Source organism: Chrysemys picta, chromosome 6, assembly GCF_011386835.1.
Source record: "Chrysemys picta bellii isolate R12L10 chromosome 6, ASM1138683v2, whole genome shotgun sequence".
NCBI lineage: Eukaryota > Metazoa > Chordata > Testudines > Emydidae > Chrysemys > Chrysemys picta.
Genome location: NC_088796.1, coordinates 79,803,739 through 79,827,902, shown reverse-complemented (window position 1 = coordinate 79,827,902; position 24,164 = coordinate 79,803,739). Strand labels below are relative to the sequence as shown.

General features: G+C 37.6%; 1 protein-coding gene across 3 annotated transcripts in view; it reads right to left on the bottom strand.

The window, feature by feature from the left end:
- Positions 1–805: 805 nt before the first annotated feature.
- The window catches only part of SLC12A2 (solute carrier family 12 member 2), a 125,921-nt gene continuing 102,562 nt past the window's right edge, over positions 806–24,164 (bottom strand). For 2 of the 3 annotated variants that reach the window (XM_005303060.5, XM_042854604.2), the window contains 11 exons: positions 20,559–20,699; positions 20,189–20,295; positions 18,144–18,223; positions 14,080–14,220; positions 13,389–13,436; positions 11,450–11,572; positions 10,691–10,802; positions 8,541–8,627; positions 6,171–6,306; positions 4,789–4,856; positions 806–3,719 (listed from right to left, as the gene is read on the bottom strand). In XM_005303060.5, coding sequence (XP_005303117.2) covers positions 3,584–3,719; positions 4,789–4,856; positions 6,171–6,306; positions 8,541–8,627; positions 10,691–10,802; positions 11,450–11,572; positions 13,389–13,436; positions 14,080–14,220; positions 18,144–18,223; positions 20,189–20,295; positions 20,559–20,699 — 1,179 coding nt within the window. In that variant the 3' untranslated portion in view covers positions 806–3,583. The remainder of the gene's footprint in view (positions 3,720–4,788; positions 4,857–6,170; positions 6,307–8,540; positions 8,628–10,690; positions 10,803–11,449; positions 11,573–13,388; positions 13,437–14,079; positions 14,221–18,143; positions 18,224–20,188; positions 20,296–20,558; positions 20,700–24,164) is intronic. The other variant, XM_005303061.5, reaches the window with a different exon arrangement.

Genomic DNA, 24,164 nt, shown 5'->3' with positions numbered 1-24,164 from the left:
TTTCTTAGTTTTCAAATTAGAAGCTTAGAAACTTGGGAGCTTAACATGACAATTTAAATGACAGAGATACAATTAAAACTCATGAGCAGGTAATAAATACATTCTCTCTCTTTTCTCTCTATATTGTCACTAGAAAGCACTGAAAATGTAGCCTTAATGCACAATATAGAGGAGTAAAATGGAAATTCTGGGGGTTACTCAAAAGGAGACTCCTAAAAATTATTTCTCCCTATGCCATATAAATTTCCAGTTTGTCAGAAAAAAATATATTTAGGAGTTGCATCTAATACATTCAGAGGCAAAGGAACAAATAGCATACCTATTGTGAGTACATTTTCAAGTATCTAATATCACATTTAATAAATATATTATCATCAACATTCTATATACTGAGGTAGGTCTGAGATCTTTCTAGTGGACTTTGAGGAATGTACAGTGTTTTTGGGGGGGAGGGCAGGGAGAGGAGTTATTTTGTGTAAACATATCTTCCCTTCAAAGGTTCTGCATTCAGCTAAGGAAGGTTAGATGCTATTCCTTTCTAAGCTTATTAACATCATTTTGACAACTTGGTAGAGAGTAGGTCTGCCACTTGTCACCACCACCAGTTGTATCCCCAAACCATTCACTGGCAGTGTGGTAATTAGAAATAATATATTTAGTATAATAGTGGTCATGTGACCTCATTACAAAATTGCAGTACAAAAATTCACATATCAGGAATCATATAGCATGCTTGTCATGCATCAAGAAAGGACTGAAAATGTTGAAAAAAAATTTTTCAATAAAAATAGGCTATGTTAGACAATTTTATTGAATTCACTTCCTTTTATTGCAGTGTCCCCTTGTACAAAGTAGTAACTGCAATATTCAATGTTAAAACATTAGAAAAGCATGTGTGACAGTTACAGTACAGTATTATCAAAATATTACATTTTCAGACCCAGTGGATAACTAAATACCCAACCAAGCTCAAATCTTTAAATTATTTCCATCGTTCATTTTTAAATATGTAATGTCAGAAAAGCATATAAAAAGAATGTATGTAAAAGTAAAGAAACCTAAATACAGTCAAACAAATGAACAAAAAATAAATAATTGATTTCTTCAGCTATAGTTGCTCTTTCTAAACCCATAAAAAGAAATTTCATCAACAGAAATAATGCAATTGCCATGTGTCAATGAGAAATTTTATATTTCAAGTCATTAACAATGATTGGAACTTAAAAAAAATTTGGCTTCAAAATCAAAGTTCATATAGACTAAATAGAAATTGGAATGACTGTCACTAGCTAACATCTGTTGCTCACAATTACTAGTAACTATTGAAGTTTATTAGAGTGTTACAATAAATCTTGAAACTGTTGATCTGGTGTCTAGTGTTAGTGAAGTTTTGAGAGTGCATATGTGAAAAGCATCCTACATTATTTCACAGACTACAATTCCCTCCCCATCCCCAAATGCATATTTAGATATATTTTATATAATTTTATACACATATATGCATGTATGCACACACTTCATTTGGTTCCTGCATTACAGATAACAAGCAATAGTTTCCTGAATGGACAAAACTTTAAATAAGTGTACCTGTGTACATTTTCAAGATAGCAGCACTAAGTTCATGCCTTATTGTCCATCTGTTTAAAAACAAAAAAAGAACGAAACATGGCAACAATTCCATGTTCACTGAATAATGAGACATCCCTACCACCTTAACAAGCACTGCAAAACCTGTAACAGACACAATGAGGCTGTTAGTTACCTTTTTTCTTTCTGTAATTAAGCAGCACTTTTATTAGAATTTGTTTGATTATAAAATTGTGTCTTAACCAGGCCCACGTTAACATTAATTTACTTTGTATTTGGCAGCAAAACATGCTGCTTATAAAAAAACTGAAACAATGTAACCAATTCAGATCCAGACTGGTTGAAACCAACAGCAAAAATGGAGATTATTTTGTGACTTACCAATGACCTGACTACAGCATGCACTGTGGATAAAGCGTAGAACACATCTCCAATTGTAACTAGTTCAAGCTGTATCTTACTTCACAATGACTAATAGCTTTGTCCTTCAAAAGGAACTATTACTGAGTATTTAATATAATGCTATGTTAAGCATAAAAATATACCTTTTCTATGGATCATCTTCAATGAAAATCATTAAAGTACTAGCAATGTGACCCAGTAGTAACATGCCCAATACTAATATCTAGAGGTTGTGAAATGTTTTTAGGCAATCCTTTACTGAAAAATATATAGGAATTTTAAAAATAGTTCACATTACTCACCTTTGTATAAAGGCTCAAGTGAAGTTTTTTATTTATGTGTTAGAAGACTAAATTAGAAAGTAGTCAAAACATACACTGGAAGGACACACAAATTGGCAGTTTTTATTAAACATGAAAAATGTGTAAAGTATCATGTATGATAGTCTAAATTTATAGATCAAGCCTGAGTATTTATTTAGTAAGACTAAATGTAATGTCTGACAACTGAATGAACTGACCTAAAAACATCTCCCCTAATAACTAGTGGTCCATTTAACCATTTGATGAAAGATTCAGAATTTTAGTTTTTACATTTTATATTAGATGGCGTAGCGAGATTCCACATAGTGTTTACAGTATTCTCTTAGATGGCATCACATTGCTCATATTTGCTCCTTCAAGCCTTAGGTTAACACTTTCTTCAAATAAACTAAATGATACCAAGATCTGAAGGCCAAGAATTAAGACAGGTCCTCTTTTTTAAAAAACTAAAATAATCCAAAAAGCCTACAACAGGAATAGTTTCATATTAGAGCTAGAGTAAAGACTGACACACTAACCTTCACCAAGGTAGCCAAAGTTATATGCATCTCAAATTTTGAACGGAAAGAAGGGCACAATGTCAAATCTGAGAAAAGGGTCCTCCCATCATTTATCTAGCACAATTACTTTTAACGGTACATGTTCAGTAAAACTAAGTCTTGGACAAAAACATTATGATTTTTTTATTCCAACTGACTTGACCTACCTTTGTTTCAAATCTAACAGATATTACAAAATTCTGAATAGAAAACATACAGTACTAAAAATAATAGCTTGATGGAAGACTGAAAAGCAGCATTAATTTTATTGTAAGATGGAAGAGACTAGAAACTAAAGGAAGTTTGATCTAAAGTCTTAGTTGAAGGCAGATTTTGACATTCTATATAAATTTACAAAATAGGGTGTATGGATGCAGTTTGGTTAACTTCAGAAGGCACCTCAAGGCTAAAAGGCTTTTATAAATCTATAATCCTTTCATTGATCAAAAATAAAAACACTTTTATTGCTGCTATTCAAGTAGCAAAGAAAAAGCTTGTTGTTCTTCAGTCTAACAAGGAATCCTCCCTCATTAAGCAAGATTAAGTTATAGAAGAATCTGAATAAAACTGAAGATTCACAACTTTAGAAATACAGTGACTTTCCTTGTGTGCTTTCAAGTCAGTGGAACAGTGAAAGAAGAGTCACTTTTTGCCTTTGTGATGTTAATCTTAGTCACTCTCTTCCAGGCACTGAAGTACCATTTAATCACAGTTGCGTGTTGCGCAGTATGTTTAGGAATAGAAGGTAAGAACACTCTGATGATTCCCACGAACAAGAAGGATCGGTGGCAGGTCTTTTGATAGAGCTTCTAACCAGGCCATGTATAGTGCACTAGATACTGCACCTTTTCGTGCAACTGGCAAACTCCTACAATTTGAAGAACAAAGAAAAAAGGAAATGGAAATGAAGAATGGTTTAAAAAGCAAGTCAGAGTACTAGTAGTACTGCATAAATACAAAAAATACAATTTGAAATAAGGTAGAAATTACTAAATGTTTAATTCGATCCCATTTTTATAACCTTTTCATTTTTTTAGGCTACATGTAGTCAGTTCACAATCCTGAGTACAAAGAAATTAATTAGTTATGAGCCAAAATTGTCTTTAAAACAAAACAAAACATACTCTGCTACATTGACTTAATTATAACCTATTTTTTTTTTGGCATCTCAAGGTTCACCTTAATTCTACCCACTCCTGAAATCTTAGCCTCCACATCAAGAATTTTCTGGGGGTGGGGCTGGGGAAGTGACGGAATCAGCATTTCACTTGTGGCTTCATTCAGAATGGTCCTCTTCACTTGGCCAAGATTTGGAGAGTGACTGTTTTTCTACAAGATAATGCTTTTGCTTCAGACTGCAACAGTCTATAGTCAAATTACTCTGCCCACCAGCCCCTCCAGAGTATTGGCAGAATACTTCAATTCTTGCCTCACCGGAACCAGTTAAATCTTGTATTGCTCAAGTTTCATCTTTTTACTGCTTCAGAGAGAACTGAAACCTTACATGGCTTTGTACAGAGAGCAGGATGTGTGAAATTAAAAAGAATTTCTACACTGAAGAGTTTGTAATCCAAATGTACTGTAAGTGGGGACAACAGTACAAAAGAATATGTAGAGACAGGTACAATATAGGCAAATGGGATATGTGGTAACTGTAAATCTTCATGGAAGATTTTTGTTTTTAAAGAGCAATATGAAGGAGATGGAGAGCAGTTAATATACAAGCAGCAGAATGCCTGTATGAGTCACAAGCCAAATTACAAAGCATTCTCTCTGTAATTCTACCTTGTACTCTAAAAGACTGTACCTAGGAGAATACACAAAATAAGTTGTATTACCTATGTAACAGATACAGTAATAGAGTTACTGTATCACCATGAAAATAGTAAAAAAAAAAAAAAAAAAAAACCTATAAAAAACAGTCAACCGTTACTTACATTACAATTACATTAGCTGTGCTTGAATGTTCTTTCAGCAATTCATTTAGCCTAATCTGGCGGTAGCTCTGTAATTAAAATGGGGGGGGGGGGGGGAAATCAACCCAAACTTGTTAGGGAGATCTATTCATTATTTCAACAATCCAGAATCAGGTACAATTCTCATTCATTCAAGAAATATGCAAAAGGAGGTCAAAATGGATTGCTGTGTTGTTTAAAATAGTGCATCCTTTCCTCCAACTTTTAATAAATCACTCAGGTTTGTAAAGTAAACATATGTCCCTTCTATCCAAACTTTTACCTCCTCAGCTGCTTAGAACAAGAGAGGTTGCTGGATTCCTTCCAAGGTTCTGTTCTTGAACACTCATGTCAGTTTCTAGCTAGCAACTTATAAAAGTGAAGTCCTCATCCTGGCGGACCTCTGGCTGCTGGAAGGGAGAAGATTCCTTCCCATTTCCCCATTCCCCACACACATCTATATCCTAGAACCTCCTGCTGTGAGGTTATGCTACTCTACCCTCCCTCAGTATTCTAAATAGTGCTGTGCAGGCCTGTGCCCGCTATCCAAGTCTCCTGTACTAATCTACCCCTTTCTCAAGGCACCATTTTGGGTCCTCATCCTCTTCTTCTCCTCCCAGCTCCAGCACCTGCTTCTGCAAAAGTTTACCTAATTCTTGTATTTGCTCTGCTTCTGAGCAGCAGCAGTAGACCGTAACAGCTGTTAGTCTCCTTGTGTTTATATTTGCAGAAGCAATCAAGCTGGCTGCAGACTCAGGAAAAGAACACTGCATTGGTACATACCCATACAGGTTATCTTTTTAATTATAGGGGCCAGAAACCCCTTTTAAATTAATTTCTGCAGTTACTGATGACTTAGGTCCCTCCGGGAGCATTTCCTGCTGTCCAACGGTGAGTGAGCAAGTGAACTTTTCAAACCTTTTCCTACCTGACTAAGGGCTGGTCCCCACTTAGTCCGGACTTCGGACTAAGGTACGCAAATTCAGCTACGTTAATAGCGTAGCTGAATTCGAAGTACCTTAGTCCGGACTTACCGGGGTCCAGACGCGGCCGGAAGTCTCCCCCCGTCGACGCCGTGTACTCCTCTCGGAGAGCTGGAGTACCGGCGCCGATTGTGGGCACTTCCGGGATCGATCCGGGATCGATTTATCGCGTCTTAACCAGACGCGATAAACCGATCCCAGAACATCGATTGCGTGCCTCCGGACCAGCCGGTAAGTGAAGACTAGCCCTTACTCACACCACACCCACTTTGTAATGGAGCAAAGAAGCTTAAAAAAAAAATCAGCTCATTAAAATGGGGTACATGGGACAGTAGGATCACCACTCTGTCAACTTAATAATTAAAAGGTATAAAGGGATACCTTAGTTTTGTAAAGCTCAAGTTCATTATCTGTTATTCTCCAAGGCTCATCTTCTTTCATTTTATCTGCAATGTCTTGTTCTTTATCGTCTTCATGAAGTCTGAATGGCTCAACCATTTCTTCAAAAGCTGCAATACTAGAAGGATTTTTTTAACCAATGTTCACATTAAAAATAGATACTGTTACGCTTTTCAGTGTATGTGTCAACTGTGATTTTCCATGCAACAGAAAAATTTTCCTAAATATAAGTCAACTGTTGTATATTTTGTGGTTAATTGCCAGAAGTAATGTCAACTGGAATTCTCATTCCTTTGTTTTGATACTAGAAACCTGCTCGTTTGTGGAAGATAAATAAACAGCACCTATGAATATTAATATTTTAATCAGATGTTAACTATCTTAAACTTAATACTGTGGGAACTGTCTTTTAGATTTCAAAAGTTACATAAAAATTGATTTGTTTTTTCTAACAACGATCTAGACTGACGATCATTAACAGAGAAGAAAGTGCCACACTGGCTTCAACTCCATTTAGAAATGTAAGAAAAAAGTTTTAAAATAAAAAAAAAAAATACAAAAATTAAGAGAATTACAAGCTTCAAGAGGGAGAGTATCATCCTTCTAGAAATTTAACGATACAGCGAAATGAAGAAGGGTAAAAAACAGCCATCAATTTAACTCAAGTAGATATGTCAGAAATTGGAATTCAATTAAGTTTTGATGACAAACGTTTTGGATAAATACATTTTACATTTTTATTATTCCACGTAGATCACACAACACATGATCTCCGAGTGAAGAAATAAAACTAACTCCAGGGGTCACCAGTATTAAATGAGAACAATAAAAAATACACTTCTGTAATCATGCAGTCAGCTATCTGTAGATACTTCACAATTTAGTAAACTTCACTGCAGCATGCATCATAAATACACCTAAGCTACTTGAACTCAGCACACTCTGGACACTCACTCTTGCCCCAAGCCCATTCTTACCTAATGGGGCTATGAAAAGGTGATAGACAGATGTACACCATCCAGAGATTTCTGTGGGAATTCCCAACAGCTCATTTACAGTAACTTTAAATCCACTTTGTGCTACTGGACAGGCACAAATGGGATTTCATAGGGCAGAAGACCTGGCCCAGTATATTTATCATGGATGGGTCATACTGCAGAGATGCCTGCATCAGGGAAGATTTAGGGAATTTGCTCAAGATGAGAGCAAGGCTCATACCTACTGTGCATATCAAATTTATCGGAGAACAAAAATGTCCCTAACTGTACAGCAAAAAGGATAGAAAACTCAATAGCCTGATTTTCAAAATGGTTGAGCAGTTCCTCCACTGTCTGAATTTTAAGACTCTGCACTTTAGGCACCTTTGGAGTTAAATTCTGCATCACTTTGTGCCAATTTCTGCTGTAAGTCCCTGAAGATAACATACATGTGTCTCAAAACGCTTTACCTGCCCCCAACAGCTGTCATATCAATTAGGATATTTAAAAGACAAACACTAGTGATAATCTAGGAAGCTATTTAGTTTGCTCATCTACAATATGTAGTTTCAGTATAAATATTTTAATCAAAAAGTTTCTGATGATTAATACTTATCCATCAAAATAATGAATATGTACCACTCATTTTAGGAATTATAGACAAATATTTCCAGCACCTGTCAGGCTTTGTTGAAAAGCAACTGGCTCAGATTACTCTGCTACAGGAATTTTCAAAGACAATATATATCTCTTTTATATACTGGACAAGATTTCAGGTGGAAGATGATGCTCAATCTTTCGACCTCTTAGGTCTTATAGGACATTCCATCATAAAATGGCACTAGTAGTATTAGGAATCAACTGCAGTCAGCCAAATTGTTCAAGCTTGAGAAGTAGAAATATTTAATGATTCTTTGGATAAGAAAATTTCAGCAGGGCTTGGATCTTCTCATGCATTCACGGAGCTGAGTAACACTGATACACAATTGATTTAAAGATCAGGCTATATAATCATTATTTTGGGTTTAGAGATGTATATGAGTATGGATAAGATAAGTATACACAAGTTTTATCTTAGTTTCCATCATCTTTCAATTAGGGGAGAATTACTGTAGTTAACTGCTCATTTTGTTGAAATTCGAATCTAGCACTTTTGTAGTCTCTCTCTAATTATGAGATTCTAAACCAATACTGAATTCTTGGCACGAGGAGCTCACCACCTGCACTGTTCTCCGAAAGCTTATGTCTTTGTAACCATCTAGTTTAGTTATCAAAATAGATATGTAGAGAATTAAATACTGCTTTTCATGTTACAACAGAAAATTAAGAATGCAACTAGTAAATGATGTGTCTTTCTGGAACATTTTCAACTCACTTTTCCTTCTTTGGCTTTGTATTAATATCTCCAAGTACCATAATGTCTGAGAAGTCTATCCGAAATTTGCTGAGCAGAGTAGCCATCCTAAATTTAAAAAAATATAGATATATGTTATATAATATATTTGGTCAGTTAACATTTTTATAGGGCTGTTTTTACAGCACAAAGAGACATGGACATTCACTCAAAAAGCAATCTAATTTGGAACTACACAGGTAAGATAAAAACAGTAGAGAGTGAGGCAGGGCAAGGGTTTCAACAAAAATCATACAAATACTCTGTTTAGACACTGGCATGTCTGGATGGCTCATTTAAAAGTATGCTTAATACAAGGTATTTAAAGTTTTTAAGAAACTGAACACTTCACTGAAAACCGCCCATAAAAAATTAAGACACCTGAACACAAAATAAATGTTTAGTTTGTGATCTGTTTATCACCAGAAATTGGTATTTCCTGCAACAAAAATTAAATGCAGTCTCCGGATGTTTAAGAGTAATTCAAACAAAAATACTGCTTCATCAGAGGATGCAGGAGGAGATTTAGCACAGCTTTATGTACTTAAGCCAACACAACTTTTGGACAATGGAATCATTCTAGTTATGCCAAAGGTTCATATATCATAACTTATTTGTAAACCAGATAGCTCTTTCACAGAACAGAACCAACAGACTTTCCAAACTTTTAATTCCAATCACTAGAAACGCAGAATTAATTTTCTTTAAGCGTTAGGGTTTTCAGGAAAGAAAGAAAAAAAAAAAAAAACACTAGGGGAACTTTTAAAAAAATACAAATAAATTGCTCTAAACACAGACACAGACTCTATAGTAATGCTCTCTAAGAACTAGTTGCCTTTATATAATCATACCAGGATGTACCTGAGCATCCGGAACTGTCTGGAACATAGTACGCATTGGGGCCATAAAAAAACCTTTGCATGGCACCAAATATTTGGAGCAGAGGTTATAAAAAAAACTGTAGTCTCAACCTCTTCAGGCCTTCTGCTAAACCCAAGAGTCCTATGAGAGTAGAACTCCAAGGAAAAGAAGAAGATGGAAGAGAATTGTGATTATGTAGAGGCTCTTGAGGAGCTGTAGTTACTAGAATAATTTTCTTCTTCTTCTTCTTCTTCCTCCTCCTCCTCCTCCTCCAAGTGGTCTCTTTCTATTCCCACTTGTTAAAGTTTAAGCAAAGACTGGTGAACTGCCCTCCAAAAGTAATCAGAAGATCTAAATGCCATATCAAGAGATTAGTGATATGTTAAAGTGTGTACAGAATTTCAGGTAGCAGCCTTGCAGATATCTATGATGAAAACACTGAGATATGCCATCAGTGCCACCGTAATTCTGACAAGAGCGATCTTTAAGACCCTAACGTACCTTTCAGTTTCTTGAATGCCCTCTCATTCTGTTTAAGGATATGTACGGTACAGGTGCAAAATTTACCACTTTTTTTTTTTAAATAAGCATGTCCCATCCTAAACTAAATAGTCAAACTCTTCTGTAATCACCCTCGACTGTCCTGTATTACCTTTTAGGGAAAGGATGAGAAAAAATTGTAAATATCTCAGGGCTCAGTAGACCTGTCTTAACTTAAGGCCCAATTCTGTGGCTTTTCTTACTAAGGTGAGCTAGGGCTGCCAATTTGGGTCCCTGTTTCTTTACCATTATTAGATGAGCTATCTGGCACCTATCAGTTTTGTGTCTAGGTGTTTCCCTAATCTAACAGACTATTCTAACCTTGCAGAAGTGGGGTAGTTAACATATCATCATAATGGTTCTTAGACTTAGCTTTGTGGATGCAAGTGAACATTTATAATCTGTTGTGGTTGGTCATATTAGTTTCTGCTCCCTTTAAAAACATAGCAAGAAACAAAGTATTTGCCAAATTGGAAAAAAAACAACAGTAGTAAAGGCAAAATTTTCTTTAAGCTTTAAAGATGTAATCATAAAGGAGCTTAAAATGTTTCAAATGCTGTTTGTTATTTTAAACAACATGATCATGTGCTACGTTAATTAGCATTCAGGTACCTCCCAATTCAAGTGCAATAGGAAAAGAAGAAAACAAGAAAAACATTTATCTATTGTGCATGATTACAAAGTTCCATAATACCATAAATGTTTCATTTAAAATTTAAAGGGTAACTTACGCTCTCCTATCATGATCAATTCTGTTTATTTTTCCACCAATAAACACTCTGATCTTACAGTCTTTCCATTTTTTCTTGGTTGTCAGAAGATAAGGAATCAACAATGTCAAACCTGCATTAGACCATAATATTTAGAAATACATTGAGTAGTTAATATGCAATGTCATCTTTCTATATCTTTCTATTTAATAGCATAAATCCACAATTTATATATGGTATGAGGAAGGCTCCATGTTTGTCACAGAGATCACAGATTCCATGACCTCCGTGACTTCTGCAGAGGCCGGTGCACGTGGCCTGGGGGCCGCCTGAACAGCCCGTGGGCCAGACGCACTGGCCGCTGCTGAGGCAGTCTTGTCCCCCCCCCCCCCGCCTCCCAGCAGCAGGAGTTCGTGTGAGGGGGGCGGGCCTTAGGGCTGGGGTGTGCGGTGGTGCTTACCTTGGGGGGGCTCCGAGGAAGGGCGACAGCAACTCCTCTCCATCAGCTCCTAGCTCCAGGTGCTGCCACTGCCTGCAGGCACCGCCCCCGTACCTCCCATTGGCCGCAGTTCTCAGCCAATGGGAGCTGCAGTTCTGGGGCTTGGGGCAGAGAGGAGGGAGCACACAGAGCTAGGAGCTGGGGTTGCCGCTGTGTAGGGAGCCAGCCCAAGCCCCACCAACCCTCCTCCCGAGCACAGTCCATGACTTTTACTAAAAATACTCATGACTAAAACATAGGCCATTGCCAAGTGCTTTTATCATCATCACAAATAATCTTACCCCCATCATCAAAAAGCCACCAGACATCAATAGTATTTTTGCCTTGTTTCTTCTGAAACTGAGAACTAGAATCAAGAAGTCTTTGGTCAGCCAAGTTTAAAGGAGCACGTGGGCCTTTCGAGTCTAGCAAATTGAGAAAGAGAGAATTTGTAAAAGTTTTAAGAAAAAAAACTGTTGCTTATCTTCCCAATCTCAAACTCAGCATTGTAGAATTGCTAAGTTTTCCAATATTTGCATTGTTAAAAAAAAAATCTAACTTTAAAAATATTTATTTCCAGACTTTATAATTTGCTTAAATGGACTTGTAAAAATGCACACAGAGATAAGTTTAAAGAGTTATCAGACTTCACCAGCTGATGAAACTGGCTGTTCTGAAAGATAAAAAACTGAGCAGGAACAACAAGCAGACCTTTGGTGGATAAGCACAGTTTGCAAGACCTTCTCTCTCTCTACACTTATAGCTACATCAATCTGGTCCAAACATCAAAAAACATACTTCTGAGCAACAGTGGGTGTACGGTTGATGCTCCATACATCTCTTATACTGAAGAGAAGACCTGCTGCTCCTGTTTCACCAAAACACATCTGTAGGTTCTTTAATATTGTCAAGTTTTTTTACCAAGACAAAAATCTTAGAAAACTACAACTTCTGAAGTATTATTTTAATTTCTTCCATTTTTAAAAAAGAAATATATAGTTAAATGCCTTAAGGAAGTTAAGACTGTAAACAGAGTCCATTTTGATGCTGAATATTTATATAGTATTTTATGTACAGAATAAGATGGTTTTGTAGGTTCCAGGGCTTAGAAAAATTTTACAAAACATTTAGTGGCTGTAATTAAAAAGGTGGCATTTTTAGTTAGATAATGAAGCTATAGATATAACTGAGAAAGAAACTAAAATGACTTTCTGAATAAACCTAACAGACACAGAAGTGAAATGGATGGATAAAAAAACAAAAACAAAACCCTCCTTCTCAGTCAAATTTAGATTTGGATACAGCAGCCAGCCACTTTATTTGGTATTTAGCTTCTAAGCCAAAAGGTATGAATTTGATTTTACAAAAAAACAAAAATATTCCTGATGTGAATTACAATTGACTGAATTTATACAGAGCTTGAATTAGGTCAGTACACTATGGTACAGCACACTGGCACTTCTCCCAAGCCACCATCTTGTGCTCCAGAATCTCTGCTTTCATTTAAAAGAGGTAAGTTCTCCAGCGATTATAATTCTGAAGAAATTCTCCCTTCATATTTGAGGTTAACTGATTAAGCAATGTTTGCCCGAATCTGTGGAGAGCCTGGAACAATAACTGAAAAGTGTGAATAGCCCCATTCATTTCACTGAAGTATTCACGAAGATGCTCAAATGTGATAAACTAAGTATAACATTGTTAACCATTTCATTGCTTGTGGATGCATCAAGTGAGCTGCATAGTTTACTGAGTGATGTCTCAGATATTATAATGATGATTTTATTAAAATCTATACAGAAAGGAATGAATTAGAAGTTTGGCTCCAGGACTGAGCACCATTTCAGAAAAGAACTACTTATTCCTCCCCTCCACCACAAATAATGGAGCCCAGAGAGGCATGTGAGCCCCACCAAGGAACCCAGCAGACTTCATGGACACATTCAAACCCCATTGAGGCAGAACCAAGTTCAGGAAACCTCATAAGCAATCAATCATATTTTGAACATATACACATGCAGTATGCGCACTGTTTCTGCCAACTCATGTGAAGAAAGCTTATTTTGTTGGAGGACTTAGAGTACCACCACCTTTTTCTACAACCACAGTTTGACCCCTGAATTTCCTAATCCAGGATACCACCTCACGGTTGATACTCTATACATAAAGAAGTGAGAGAAAAAAAGAAAATTGAAGGTAGCAGTATGAAAAAATGGATTGTAACAAAAAGATGGAAATGCCTGCCTTTTTTCAACAGTGGTTGTGTTGGAGTCTTGCCATCTTCTTCCTCCTCTGGAAGATGTTTAAAAAAAAATACAAAATAAAGGTTAATATCCTTTGTGGTGTTAATGAAGATAAAAGTAGTGTACACATTCAGAAAATGAGACATAAAATGAAGCAGTACACCATGAGAAAATAACCACAACATGGATGAGGTCCAACATATCCTGCAATAAGGATTAGCTCTTTAAAATGTGTTAATACTTCACATAGCCATAGCGTTTGTCTTCAAAAAAAGACAAGAAAAACATTTCCTCCATATATAAATGTAAGGTGTCTTGAATCATTTTTTAAATGTTCTCTTAATGTGCATTTAATTAAATGTTCTAGTTTAAGGCCAACGTTTCTTAACCTTGGTGGCCTTAAAGTTAAGCTTGAGTATAAAGATTTGGCCAAATTTTCAACAAGTGCTGAGTGCCTACAGTTATCATTACCTCTACAAAAAATAACCTAAGCTTTTTATTTAGGTGCCTAAGATCTTTGAGCCTTACTTTATGCATCAAGGTTTTAAAAATTTTGCTTACACTTTCAAAGTGACTACTCAAGTAATACGCAGACAACATAAATGCCCGGGAACTCCAAGAGAAAAAAAAAACTATTGTAATTCAACTCTGTAAAAAGAATGGTCCAATCTCACAGCTCACTAGAAAGTTACCTTTATGCAGGCCAGGAGTTTTTTCACTGGATGGTGGAGAAAAAGCCTTGGATGTATCTGTCTCAGTCTTTTTGCTATAGTCCACATTTACTATAGCATCCTTTGAACTTGGAGATTTCTCTTGAGAGGACAGTAATTCTTCTGTGAAGCGATAAATGATTAATATTGATATAATTTCTGATTGCACCATTAAACATACTTATAGCTTGCAAAAATTATGTTTTATGGATAATTAATGATGTAATAGATTATAAGTTATAGCACTCTGGAGAAAATCAACTGTTTTGTACAACTTAATGAACAGCAGCAACATGCTACATACATAGAAATTCTACCTCTAAAAGTAAGGAATTATTTTAGTTTAGTCCCTGATTATACCTTTTCAAATTCTATAGGTGTTGAACTACGTCACTCTGTGGAGACAGAGCTAATTCACCTCTATGGACCTGGAGAAAATAAGGGGTTTGAATCCTCATATTTACGTTATGTCAAATTGTTATGAGAAGGGAACTGAAACCTGAGGCCTTTGGTATAAAATAGATCCTAAAAATCTATGATCAATTTCTACCTCAAGCTGAGCATTTTTCCAAAAATATTAAGAGTCACAATACTACATTTCCATAAAGTTGCTTGCTGAAGGTGGCTTGTCCAAAATCTAGTGAGTAAGAACACACCTCCTTTCAGCAGACAAGCTCAGGCAAAGGTCTTTTTTAACAGAATATGACACTAACAGAGGTAGTTAACTATTGATTGATTGTAATAGAAAAAGGCACAGTAATTTTAAAAAACCTAGTCAAAAACTGATTTCTCAGCCAGAAGTTATCAGTTAAGTCAGCAATGGCTCCGACCTGTTGAGACTGCCTTAAAGCTGTAGTAAAGCTGTCAGGAACATATGATCCCTGCCATGAGGTATTATATTAGTGAGGGTTGGCAGAACTGCCTATTATTAAGATTGCCTCACACTTCCCATTATAGGACATAGTCTTCAGTTGCTTATAACTAAAGCTACGTTTTAGTAACGGGTATTTTTAATAAAATCACAGACAGGTCACGGGCAGTAAACAAAAATTCACTGCCTGTGACCTGTTCATGACCTATACTAAAAATATCAGTGAATAAAAAGGGGGGGGCTGCCCGGGGACCCATGGGTGCTGGAAGAGGGCAGACTGGCTGCTTGGGAGGGCCGCGGGTGGCAGCACGCTGCCTAGGACCCCCCCAAGTGCTGGGGGGGATTGGCTGGGCTGGCAGGCAGAGGTGTGGCCAGGCAGCTTTGCGCGCCGCTTCCGCCCAGGGCACTGTCCCCGCAGCTCCCAGGTTCCTGGCACTCTGGGTGGAGGCAGCACGCAGAACTGCCTGGCAACACCTCCGCTTAGCAGCTGAGTGAGGGGGATGTTACCGCTTCCAGGGAGCCCCCAGGTAAGCGCCACCCAGAGCCCACCTCGCCCAGTCCCATGCTCCAACCCCCTCACACACCCAAACTCTGCTGCTGCTGTGTGGGGGGCACAGTGACCCGAGACTGCCCCAGCAGCGGCCAGTGTGACTAGCGCAGGGGCTACCTGAGCTGCCCCTGAGCCAGGCACACTGGCCACTGCAGAAGTCATGGAGATCATGGAATCTGTGACAAACCCACAGCCTTCCTTATAACTTTACCAAACTCTAATTGTTTGGGCTACAGTTTTCGATGTTAATTGTCTGCCTCAGACTGAATTTTTTGGGAAAGTTTTAGCCAAAATGGGTCAGCCACTTCAAAAGAATGTGGCTAGGGGAAAAATGGGTTGTTTTGCCCATGTTAATTCTGTCAAGCTTTTATTTGAAAACCTCTAGTGCCCCTCTGCTTTAGAGTGGCCTTGAAATTTGGCAGTGGGTGGCCTTTTTGTCAGGGATCTGTTTTTGCTGTCCTCTATGAAAATCCACCCAAATTTGGTCAAGTTTTGAAAAATCTGTTTGCACAACGCATACTTCTTAGATTATGGCAGCTAAATTCCACGAAGATTTAATCTGCACTGGTCATGCTCCAGCCTAGGGATGAGAAGAATTTTCCCTACAGTTGCAGCTCTGGGTTGCTTTAGACTGGAACCCACTAGGTCGTGGGCAAGACTGAGATTGGATGAATCCATGTGGTGAGAGTGAAGATTCAGAACATAAGAATGACCATACTAGGTCAGACCAAGAGTCCATCTAGCCCAGTATCCGACAGCAGCCAATGACAGACGCTTCAAAGAAAATGAACAGAATATGGCAATCAAGTCATCCATCCCGTTGTCCAGTCCCAGCATCTGGCAGTCAGAGGCCTAAGGACACCCAGACCCTGGTGTTGCATCCCTGAACATCTTGGCTAATACCCATTGATGGAATTAGCCTCCATGAACTTATCCAATTCTTTTTTTAACCCAGTTATAGTTTTGGCCTTCATGACATCCCCTGGCAATGAGTTCCAAAGGTTGACTCTGCATTGTGTAAAGTACTTCCTTTAGTTTGTTTTAAACCTGCTGCCTATTAATTTCATTAAGGTGATCACTGGTTCATGTGTTGTGTGAAGGGGTAAATAATACTTCCTTATTAACTTTCTCCATACCATTCATGATTTTATAGACCTCTATCATATTCCCCTCACCCAGTCATCTCTTTTCCAAGCTGGAAAATCCCAATCTTTTAATCTGTCCTCATCTAGGAGTAGGACTGGCTAGGCAAGGAGACTGGGGACAATAAGCTTGGTGTTTGCGGAGTAGACTGGGAGCTCCGAGGGTGAAAACTTGGACTGGCTAATCAAAGAGACTGGGATGAAAACCTGAGGAGTGGAGACTGGGACTGGCTATTTTAGGAGTAAAGGACTGGATTATTAAACTTGGGGTGGGGAACAGACAGGACAAGGGCAGGTTGGAGGGGATGGGCCAGAAGGGATCACACTCAGGGGGAATGGGCAGAAGCTCTGTGGTCACTAGAGAACACTCCACTACAGAGCTCAGAATGGAACCCAAGAATCCTGAGTCTCACCAGTCTTCTATCAGCAAATATCTGGGAAACCCTCTGGCAAAATATTTTATCCCCCCCCTCTAATACTGGTCCACACAGAATATGAACCTACTTCTGCTATTAGTCACTCAGTTAGCTCAAGTGGAAGAGGTCTTTGTGGTGGATTTAAAAGGTTCCAATTCTGCTGATGACCCATTTGGTATCAGTATGACATCACATGATAAAATATCTTTTTTTCCCCCAATTTTCTTTTTTTAATGTTTAAACCTAGGAAATTACACACAGTAAAACTACCTTAAAATAACACAATTAAGGTTACAAAGTCAATATATGCCTGAATTAAAATTGAAATCCCGGGATAATATTAGATGATGTCATTAAAAACTAAGTTAAGTGCTTGATTTTGCCACCTTAATAATGTTCTTTTAATATAATGTTTAATAAAAACAAAAACTAAGTCTATAAACTACTTTCTTTGAATCACCACTAATTTTTTGTATTACAAATGTATTATCTTTATTGTTCCCTATTTGTCCAATGCAGATGTACCATCTCCAGGCTTTTTATATCACTAGAATGGAAAAAAATTGCCATGAAAGAATCCAAAATGTCTTTTGTCATGCAACTTTTGTTAAATCAAGTTTAATTTTCTAGACTGCAGATACTTTTCTAATATGCAGTATTGATTTTCTGGCCTCATTTGAGTTTGAGCATGTATTAGTAAAAAATTAAATCCTTGGGGAAATTTAAGTATGTAGGTGGTTACAAACTGAGAAGAAAATAATGTATGCAGTGCGGTTTCTAAAAGAAGTTACAATACAAAATATAGAACATTTATCATTAAAAGCAACCCATCAGTAACAGAAGTCATACCTACTCCACCTAGTTTTCTTTTGTACAAGGTTCACAGAAGTATTTTTAAGTTGACAAAATATTAGAAATAATTATAAACACTAAATCTCTATACTTCACTTGTAGACGTAACAAATAGTTTATAGAATACTTAACTATTCATTGAACTAATGTCCAGAAAACGGTGTAAAATTTGGCTGTTCTATTTTCTCTTTTCTAGGAGGCAAAATAAAGCATACCTTGTCCCTGAAGGTGAGAAATATCCAAACCTTCCTTTAGGCGGATGACAACTACACCATACTGAATGTCAAAGGCATCACTGTAAAAGGGTAAAAAAGTTGCATTTTTGTCTTGTTCTATTTTTATTTCTCAACAATCCCAATTGAGATTTTTCTCTTGGAATTAAGCTTCATGTACATAAATTGTACTTTACAGATTTCAAGTCCCAAACTATTAAGCCACTTCAAAAGACTGAATACCATATGCTGAAGTGTAATAGACAGCAACTGTCTCAATTTCACTTCCTTTCTGTATTGCAAACAGTGATCAAATGAAATACAAACAAGTCATTCTAAGCTCCATGGGAAAGGTGAAAGAGTGTGTGGGAAATTTAATCCTTTTGAGTAGTACAGGAAAATTCTTTTCACCAGAAGTCCCAAAATATTTTATAAGAGATCCCCTAACTTGACAACTAAAAATTCCAGAGAGGCCTCTGAAAACTATAGGCACTGAAAGAAGTTTCAAAAATATACACAGTAACAATTAATGAATGCAGTGTGTATGGAATTTAATGTTAACTATTTTTACAAATTATAGCATTTATAATAAAGAAGTCAGGCTTCAAGACAAGTTCTAGCTAACTCTGGTTTCCATTATGTGTAACTTACAGGAAAAATTCTCTCCTTAAAAAAGCAAGGAAATTAAAAGGACAAACTTTGTTAATGAAAAATTAGGCTGCAAGTCTGAACACAAGTCAGGAGAGTCCAAATCAAAGTTCCAATAACAGAGGAACCTACCCATATTGGACATTTTGTTTTTATTTGACATTAATACTTAGTATATGAAGTGTCACAGCATCGGAAGACATCCAACCAATAATGGCAAACACTTCTTGAATCTCTGTTGCACAAACACCCTAAATAGAAGGCAAATTCTTCCAGCACAAGTGGATTCACAAGCTCACATGGAAATCACCAGACAATGCGAGTGTCAACAAGACAGACCATATGTATATTTAAGAGATGGGCATCTTCTCTGAGGGATGTCAGAGTTAGCAGAGGAACAGATGTTAGCGGAGATCATTATTATTAAGTGGACATGTTGCAACCTAAACTCAAAAAAGATCATGAAGATGGTAAAAAGAGCATCACAGACCCAGAGCAGTTCAAAGGCAAAGAAATGTAGATCAGATTCCACCTAGCAACTGTTCCAGTGTTTTACAGGACCAGACTGATGAAAGTCTGGAAGACACATGGTCAAATTAGAAGATGGCAGGGGAAATAATGGGCCACCAAAAGAAGGTGGAAAAAAGATGTATGGATTATATCTGGAACATGGGCAGTGACTGACGAAAAGAAAGCTTTGAAGGCAAAAACATAACAGTGCAAGACAGGTAGAAGTCTTTGAGGCTGATGTAAGATACAGAAAAAACTACAAAGAAATAAAAAGAGATGCAGGCAAAATAACAATGCCTGGGTTCAGGAGCAGGCTGCAGAGGCAGCAGCACAGAAGGGAGAGTACAAGCAGCTCTACACAATAGTGAAAGACTTCCCAGGAAAAAACAGATGGTCAGAGGTCTCTCCAGGGACAGATGCTGAAAATGCATGACAAAAAAGGTAAAGGCTGGAAAGAAGATTTCCATTGTATATTAAACTGTTCACAACCAATGATCACGCACAGGTTCAAGAGGAATGCTAACACTAAGTTAGAAATAGCAGAGGGATCAACAACACCTGCTGAAATTAAAGCCACCAGAGGCCTCAGATCGGGGAAAGCTCCTGGGGTTGACAAAAGTAATAGTTGACCATCAATAATACCTATCCACACTGAAAAACAGCACTAGATATACACATTTTTGTACATTTATTGAGGAGATTTCAATATTAATTATTTGAAAATTATATATGTTTGGGAATACTTGGAAACAGTTCATCTCTATTTCAAAGTATTCATCTAAAAACTGATTACACTCTTCTAGAGGTACAAGTAGTTCTTCAGGTTATATATTCTTGTTTACTGTATTTGGTAAAAACAGTTCGTTCTAAGTTCTGCATTTTGTACTCACTGAAATAAATTGATATAGGTTTCCACATCCCTCATGTCAGCTTGTTTCCAATCTTTCTTAAATCCAACAACAAGAGTGTTTGGTCTCATTCGACCCAGACCAGCAGCCTAAGAACAAAGCCAATCAAGCATTTTTAAAATACTAAAAACTATTATATTAACTGCAGGTAAAATAAGAAAATGTTCTTACTTGCACTAAACACATTTTTTAATAAAAGCTTTTTAGCAGCAGAGTGAAAATATTGCATAATTACAATTCATTTCAATATGCATGGCATGCTTGAAAGTGTAAAATATAAAATGCAAAAATGTTTGTACTTTTCTGATGCCAATCACCCATTAGCTCAAACAAAATTGCAAGAGAAGTGTACCTGCATCAAGTACTGTCCCCCATCTCTCAAATCCTCCGCATGTACTGGTGCATAAAAGGCCTTCATTTTGTTTTTAATAAGCCACCGCTGATATTTGGCCAAGTCGGTTGACAATTCTTTCATGGCTTGTCTGCGAGGGCCCTTTAAAAATGTACTACTATTAGTCCAAAGTGCATTTTAGAATAATCACTTACAGGTTATTTTCTGAAAAATAGATTTCCTTTGTACTGTTGCATGAGTGCGTTGATAATTAACCCAAAATAAAATCTAATACACTTCAAGTTCAAAAGATACTTTTGTCACTTCAAAACAAGAGACCTATCAACACAAAGTAAAATTGACTCAGGGCAACAATAGGTCTCCCTTTCTTAGATACGCTTCTACCCCGATATAATGCAACCTGATACCTGAATTCGGATATAACGCGGTAAAGCAGTGCTCCGGGGGAGCTGTGCACTCCGGCGGATCAAAGCAAGTTCGATATAACGCGATTTCACCTATAACGCGGTAAGATTTTTTGGCTCCCGAGGACAGCGTTATATCGGGGTAGAGGTGTACGTGCTTCCTGTTCTTTACTGGAACAAGAATTCTCAAGCTCCAATTGCTTCACCAGCAGGCTTGAACTCTTCCATAAAAACATGGGTATTTTTGTTTTGTTTTTTTGTAGCAAAAAAAAATATATATAGATATGGGCATAGCTATAGGCTAAGTACACATCAGGTTTTGTGTGGCTGCTTGTGTCCCAGCAAGTTTAACTGAAATTGGTGATCTGCTTTATTTTCCATATAAAGCTGCTAATCTTCTCCCCTATGGCAACCACTACCTTAAATAAACCCAGATCTCAGCCACTTCTGATGGGGTCCTGTGACATGCAGCTGTTTCCTGCCAGATTCAATATACATGAAATAGTTCACAACAGAATCTGGGCAGTCAATCCTGGAGCACCTCAGATTACAACGGCAAGGTGAGAGGATCAACCACTCTTACTATTACACCTCTACCTCGATATAACGCTGTCTTCGGGAGCCAAAAAAAAAATTCTTACCACGTTATAGGTGAAACCGCGTTATATCGAACATGCTTTGATCCACCGGAGTGCGCAGTCCCGTCCCCCCCCCCGCCCCCGGAGCACTGCTTTACCGCATTATATCTGAATTCACGTTATATCGGGTCGCGTTACATCGGGTTAGAGGTGTACCTACAATTTAACACATATTCCTTCCAACCTATGAATCCTCCTTTAGCTGGACTCTTTGCCAGTCTTTTGTAGTTGAGTTAATTTGACTCAATTTCCATAACCCCTTCAAAACCCACTGAACTTCCATCCTGCTAACAGACCCTCTTAATTCTCCAGTTTTTAAAATCACTGCCCTTATCAGAATAATAAAGTGTTCTGTTTAAAAAACAGCACTGTAGCAGAACTTTGAGCTTAAAGATTTTGACTCCAGTGATCTGAAAGGAGCACCAACCCAAATTGTGGGTATCTTTAGCTTTGTAGAAAAGCTTCAAATACAAAACAAAATTTAAAAATAAAGATCTGAAGAAAATAGTCTAAACTTGGTAATTTACACTGGTATTTTTACGGAAACTCAAGAGAGTTAGGTGCCCAGCTCCTATTAAATTTCAATAGGATTTGGGTGCTTAAGTCCCTTTGGCTTCTTTGAAAATTTCAGTATTAAAGAACTAGATCTGAATATACAGTCAAAACAAAATCATAAGTGATTTTAACTACTATCAAAACTGATTTATTAGGGGATAACTTCTATGGGATTAGGAATGTGACTGGTTTGTGTACAGCACCTCACAAAACCAATCCCAACTAGTTCCTCTATGCATGACTGAAAGAAAAGTGTTAAAGCTACATTAAAGACCAAACTTTGATCTCTGTACCACATCAACAGCTGCATGTCTCTGAGACAATGGAGATCACAAAGTTTAGGATGAATGTGTGAGAGCAAGGGACCAAGTGTTCTTAGTCAAGAGGATCCAGCTATGGGGGGGGGGGGGGAGATTTCCCCCCTCCCTGCAGCCAGGCCAGTGTGGAGCCCACCCAGGGACCTGCGGCAGACCCTCCACCTGCCCATGGTGCAGTGGGGGAGGGGAAGGGGGCTGAGAGCAGCCTCCGGCCGTGACACTGTCCTCCAGGATTCCTACCCAGCTGAGGGCAGGTGGAGGGTCCGCGACTCCACGCAGGTTCCCCACAGCTGCCCACACAGCTATCCCCAACCGCGCTTCTGCCTTAAGTTTTCATGTTATACTAAACAAGTAAAAGCAAACTGGACAACATTGAAAGCAAATATCAAACTTATTTAGCCAAGCATGCTGTATCCCCCAGGATTAACAAGTATCAGATTATGTGTTTTATACATCAATTGGAACACTGTTTATCTTTAAGCAAATCAAGATCTAGCACCTTCTTTGTCCTTAAGGTAAGATCTGAAGTGAAGTTGGTCCAGATATACTTGATTTATCAAAAACACAACACCATCTCCATTGGTATATCAATCACTGTGGAACGGATCATGTAGCAGTAGACACCACCCTATGCTTAACGGTGTAGTTTGCTTGCCATTAGGAGCCTAATTTTCAAACATCCTCTTAATTTTGCCAAAAGAAACCTATTTGAACCTTTCACGCTGCATCTCAACTGAACAGAGTTTTCTGAGAAGCTTGGATTAAAAAAATTTTAAAAATCAGAAAGCAATTTTATCATTGTGGTGTTTTCAAAAATTTACCTGAAATTCACTTGTGAAAAATTTTGTATCTTCAAAATGGCTTGGCCTAAAAAACCCTCACATTTATTTTGTTGTCCTTTCTGAAAAGTGCCTTTTACTACTGTTTTTTAATGAGGTAGTAGATTACAGGAGAAATTACAATTTTCTATAAAAAAAAACCAACTTCTTGCATTCCCACACAGTAAGGTAGGGAGGGAAAAGCCTCATGAAGGCAGCCAATGGAATTCTGCAAGAGGGGCTGTGAAGGGCAGCAGAGTAAGTGCTTGCCCAAGCAACTCATGCCACAGGGTCAAAGCAAAGAAGAATTAAAAACTCTCAGGCTATTAGTTGAGAAAGGCACTGGACTAAGAGCTTTGCTAGACACACTTGGAACAGAGAACTTGTAGTCAAAATGACTAGCAAGGCATGGAGGAGGTGCAGGAAATTGGAGGAGACATGGACAGGGCAGAGAAACTCAGAGATTGTAATCCACATTCACCATTAAACATTTTGACATTTTCTACCTTTACAACTTCCCAGATACAAAAACTAAGTTCTTAATGTGTACAGCATGGATAAAATCCTCCATCACAGGATTCTCTCATATCCCAAAGTATAAAAAAAAAAAACCTCTCCTTCTACCTCCAGACTTGCTACAGCCTGGAAGAGAAGAGGCTCACTTTGATGGAGTACTAAATGTTTCAGAGCAGGGGCCTCCCTTCCTGCAGATGTTAAATTTTGATTGGATTGATGTACATAATGCTCATTTAAAAAAATCCAAAACACATATTGTTAGACCATCTTGTGTCCAAAACTGTTCAATTTATAAAGTTACAAAATTATTCCAGGGGAGGAAAAAAAATCTAACAGTGATGTACATATTAACATTTTG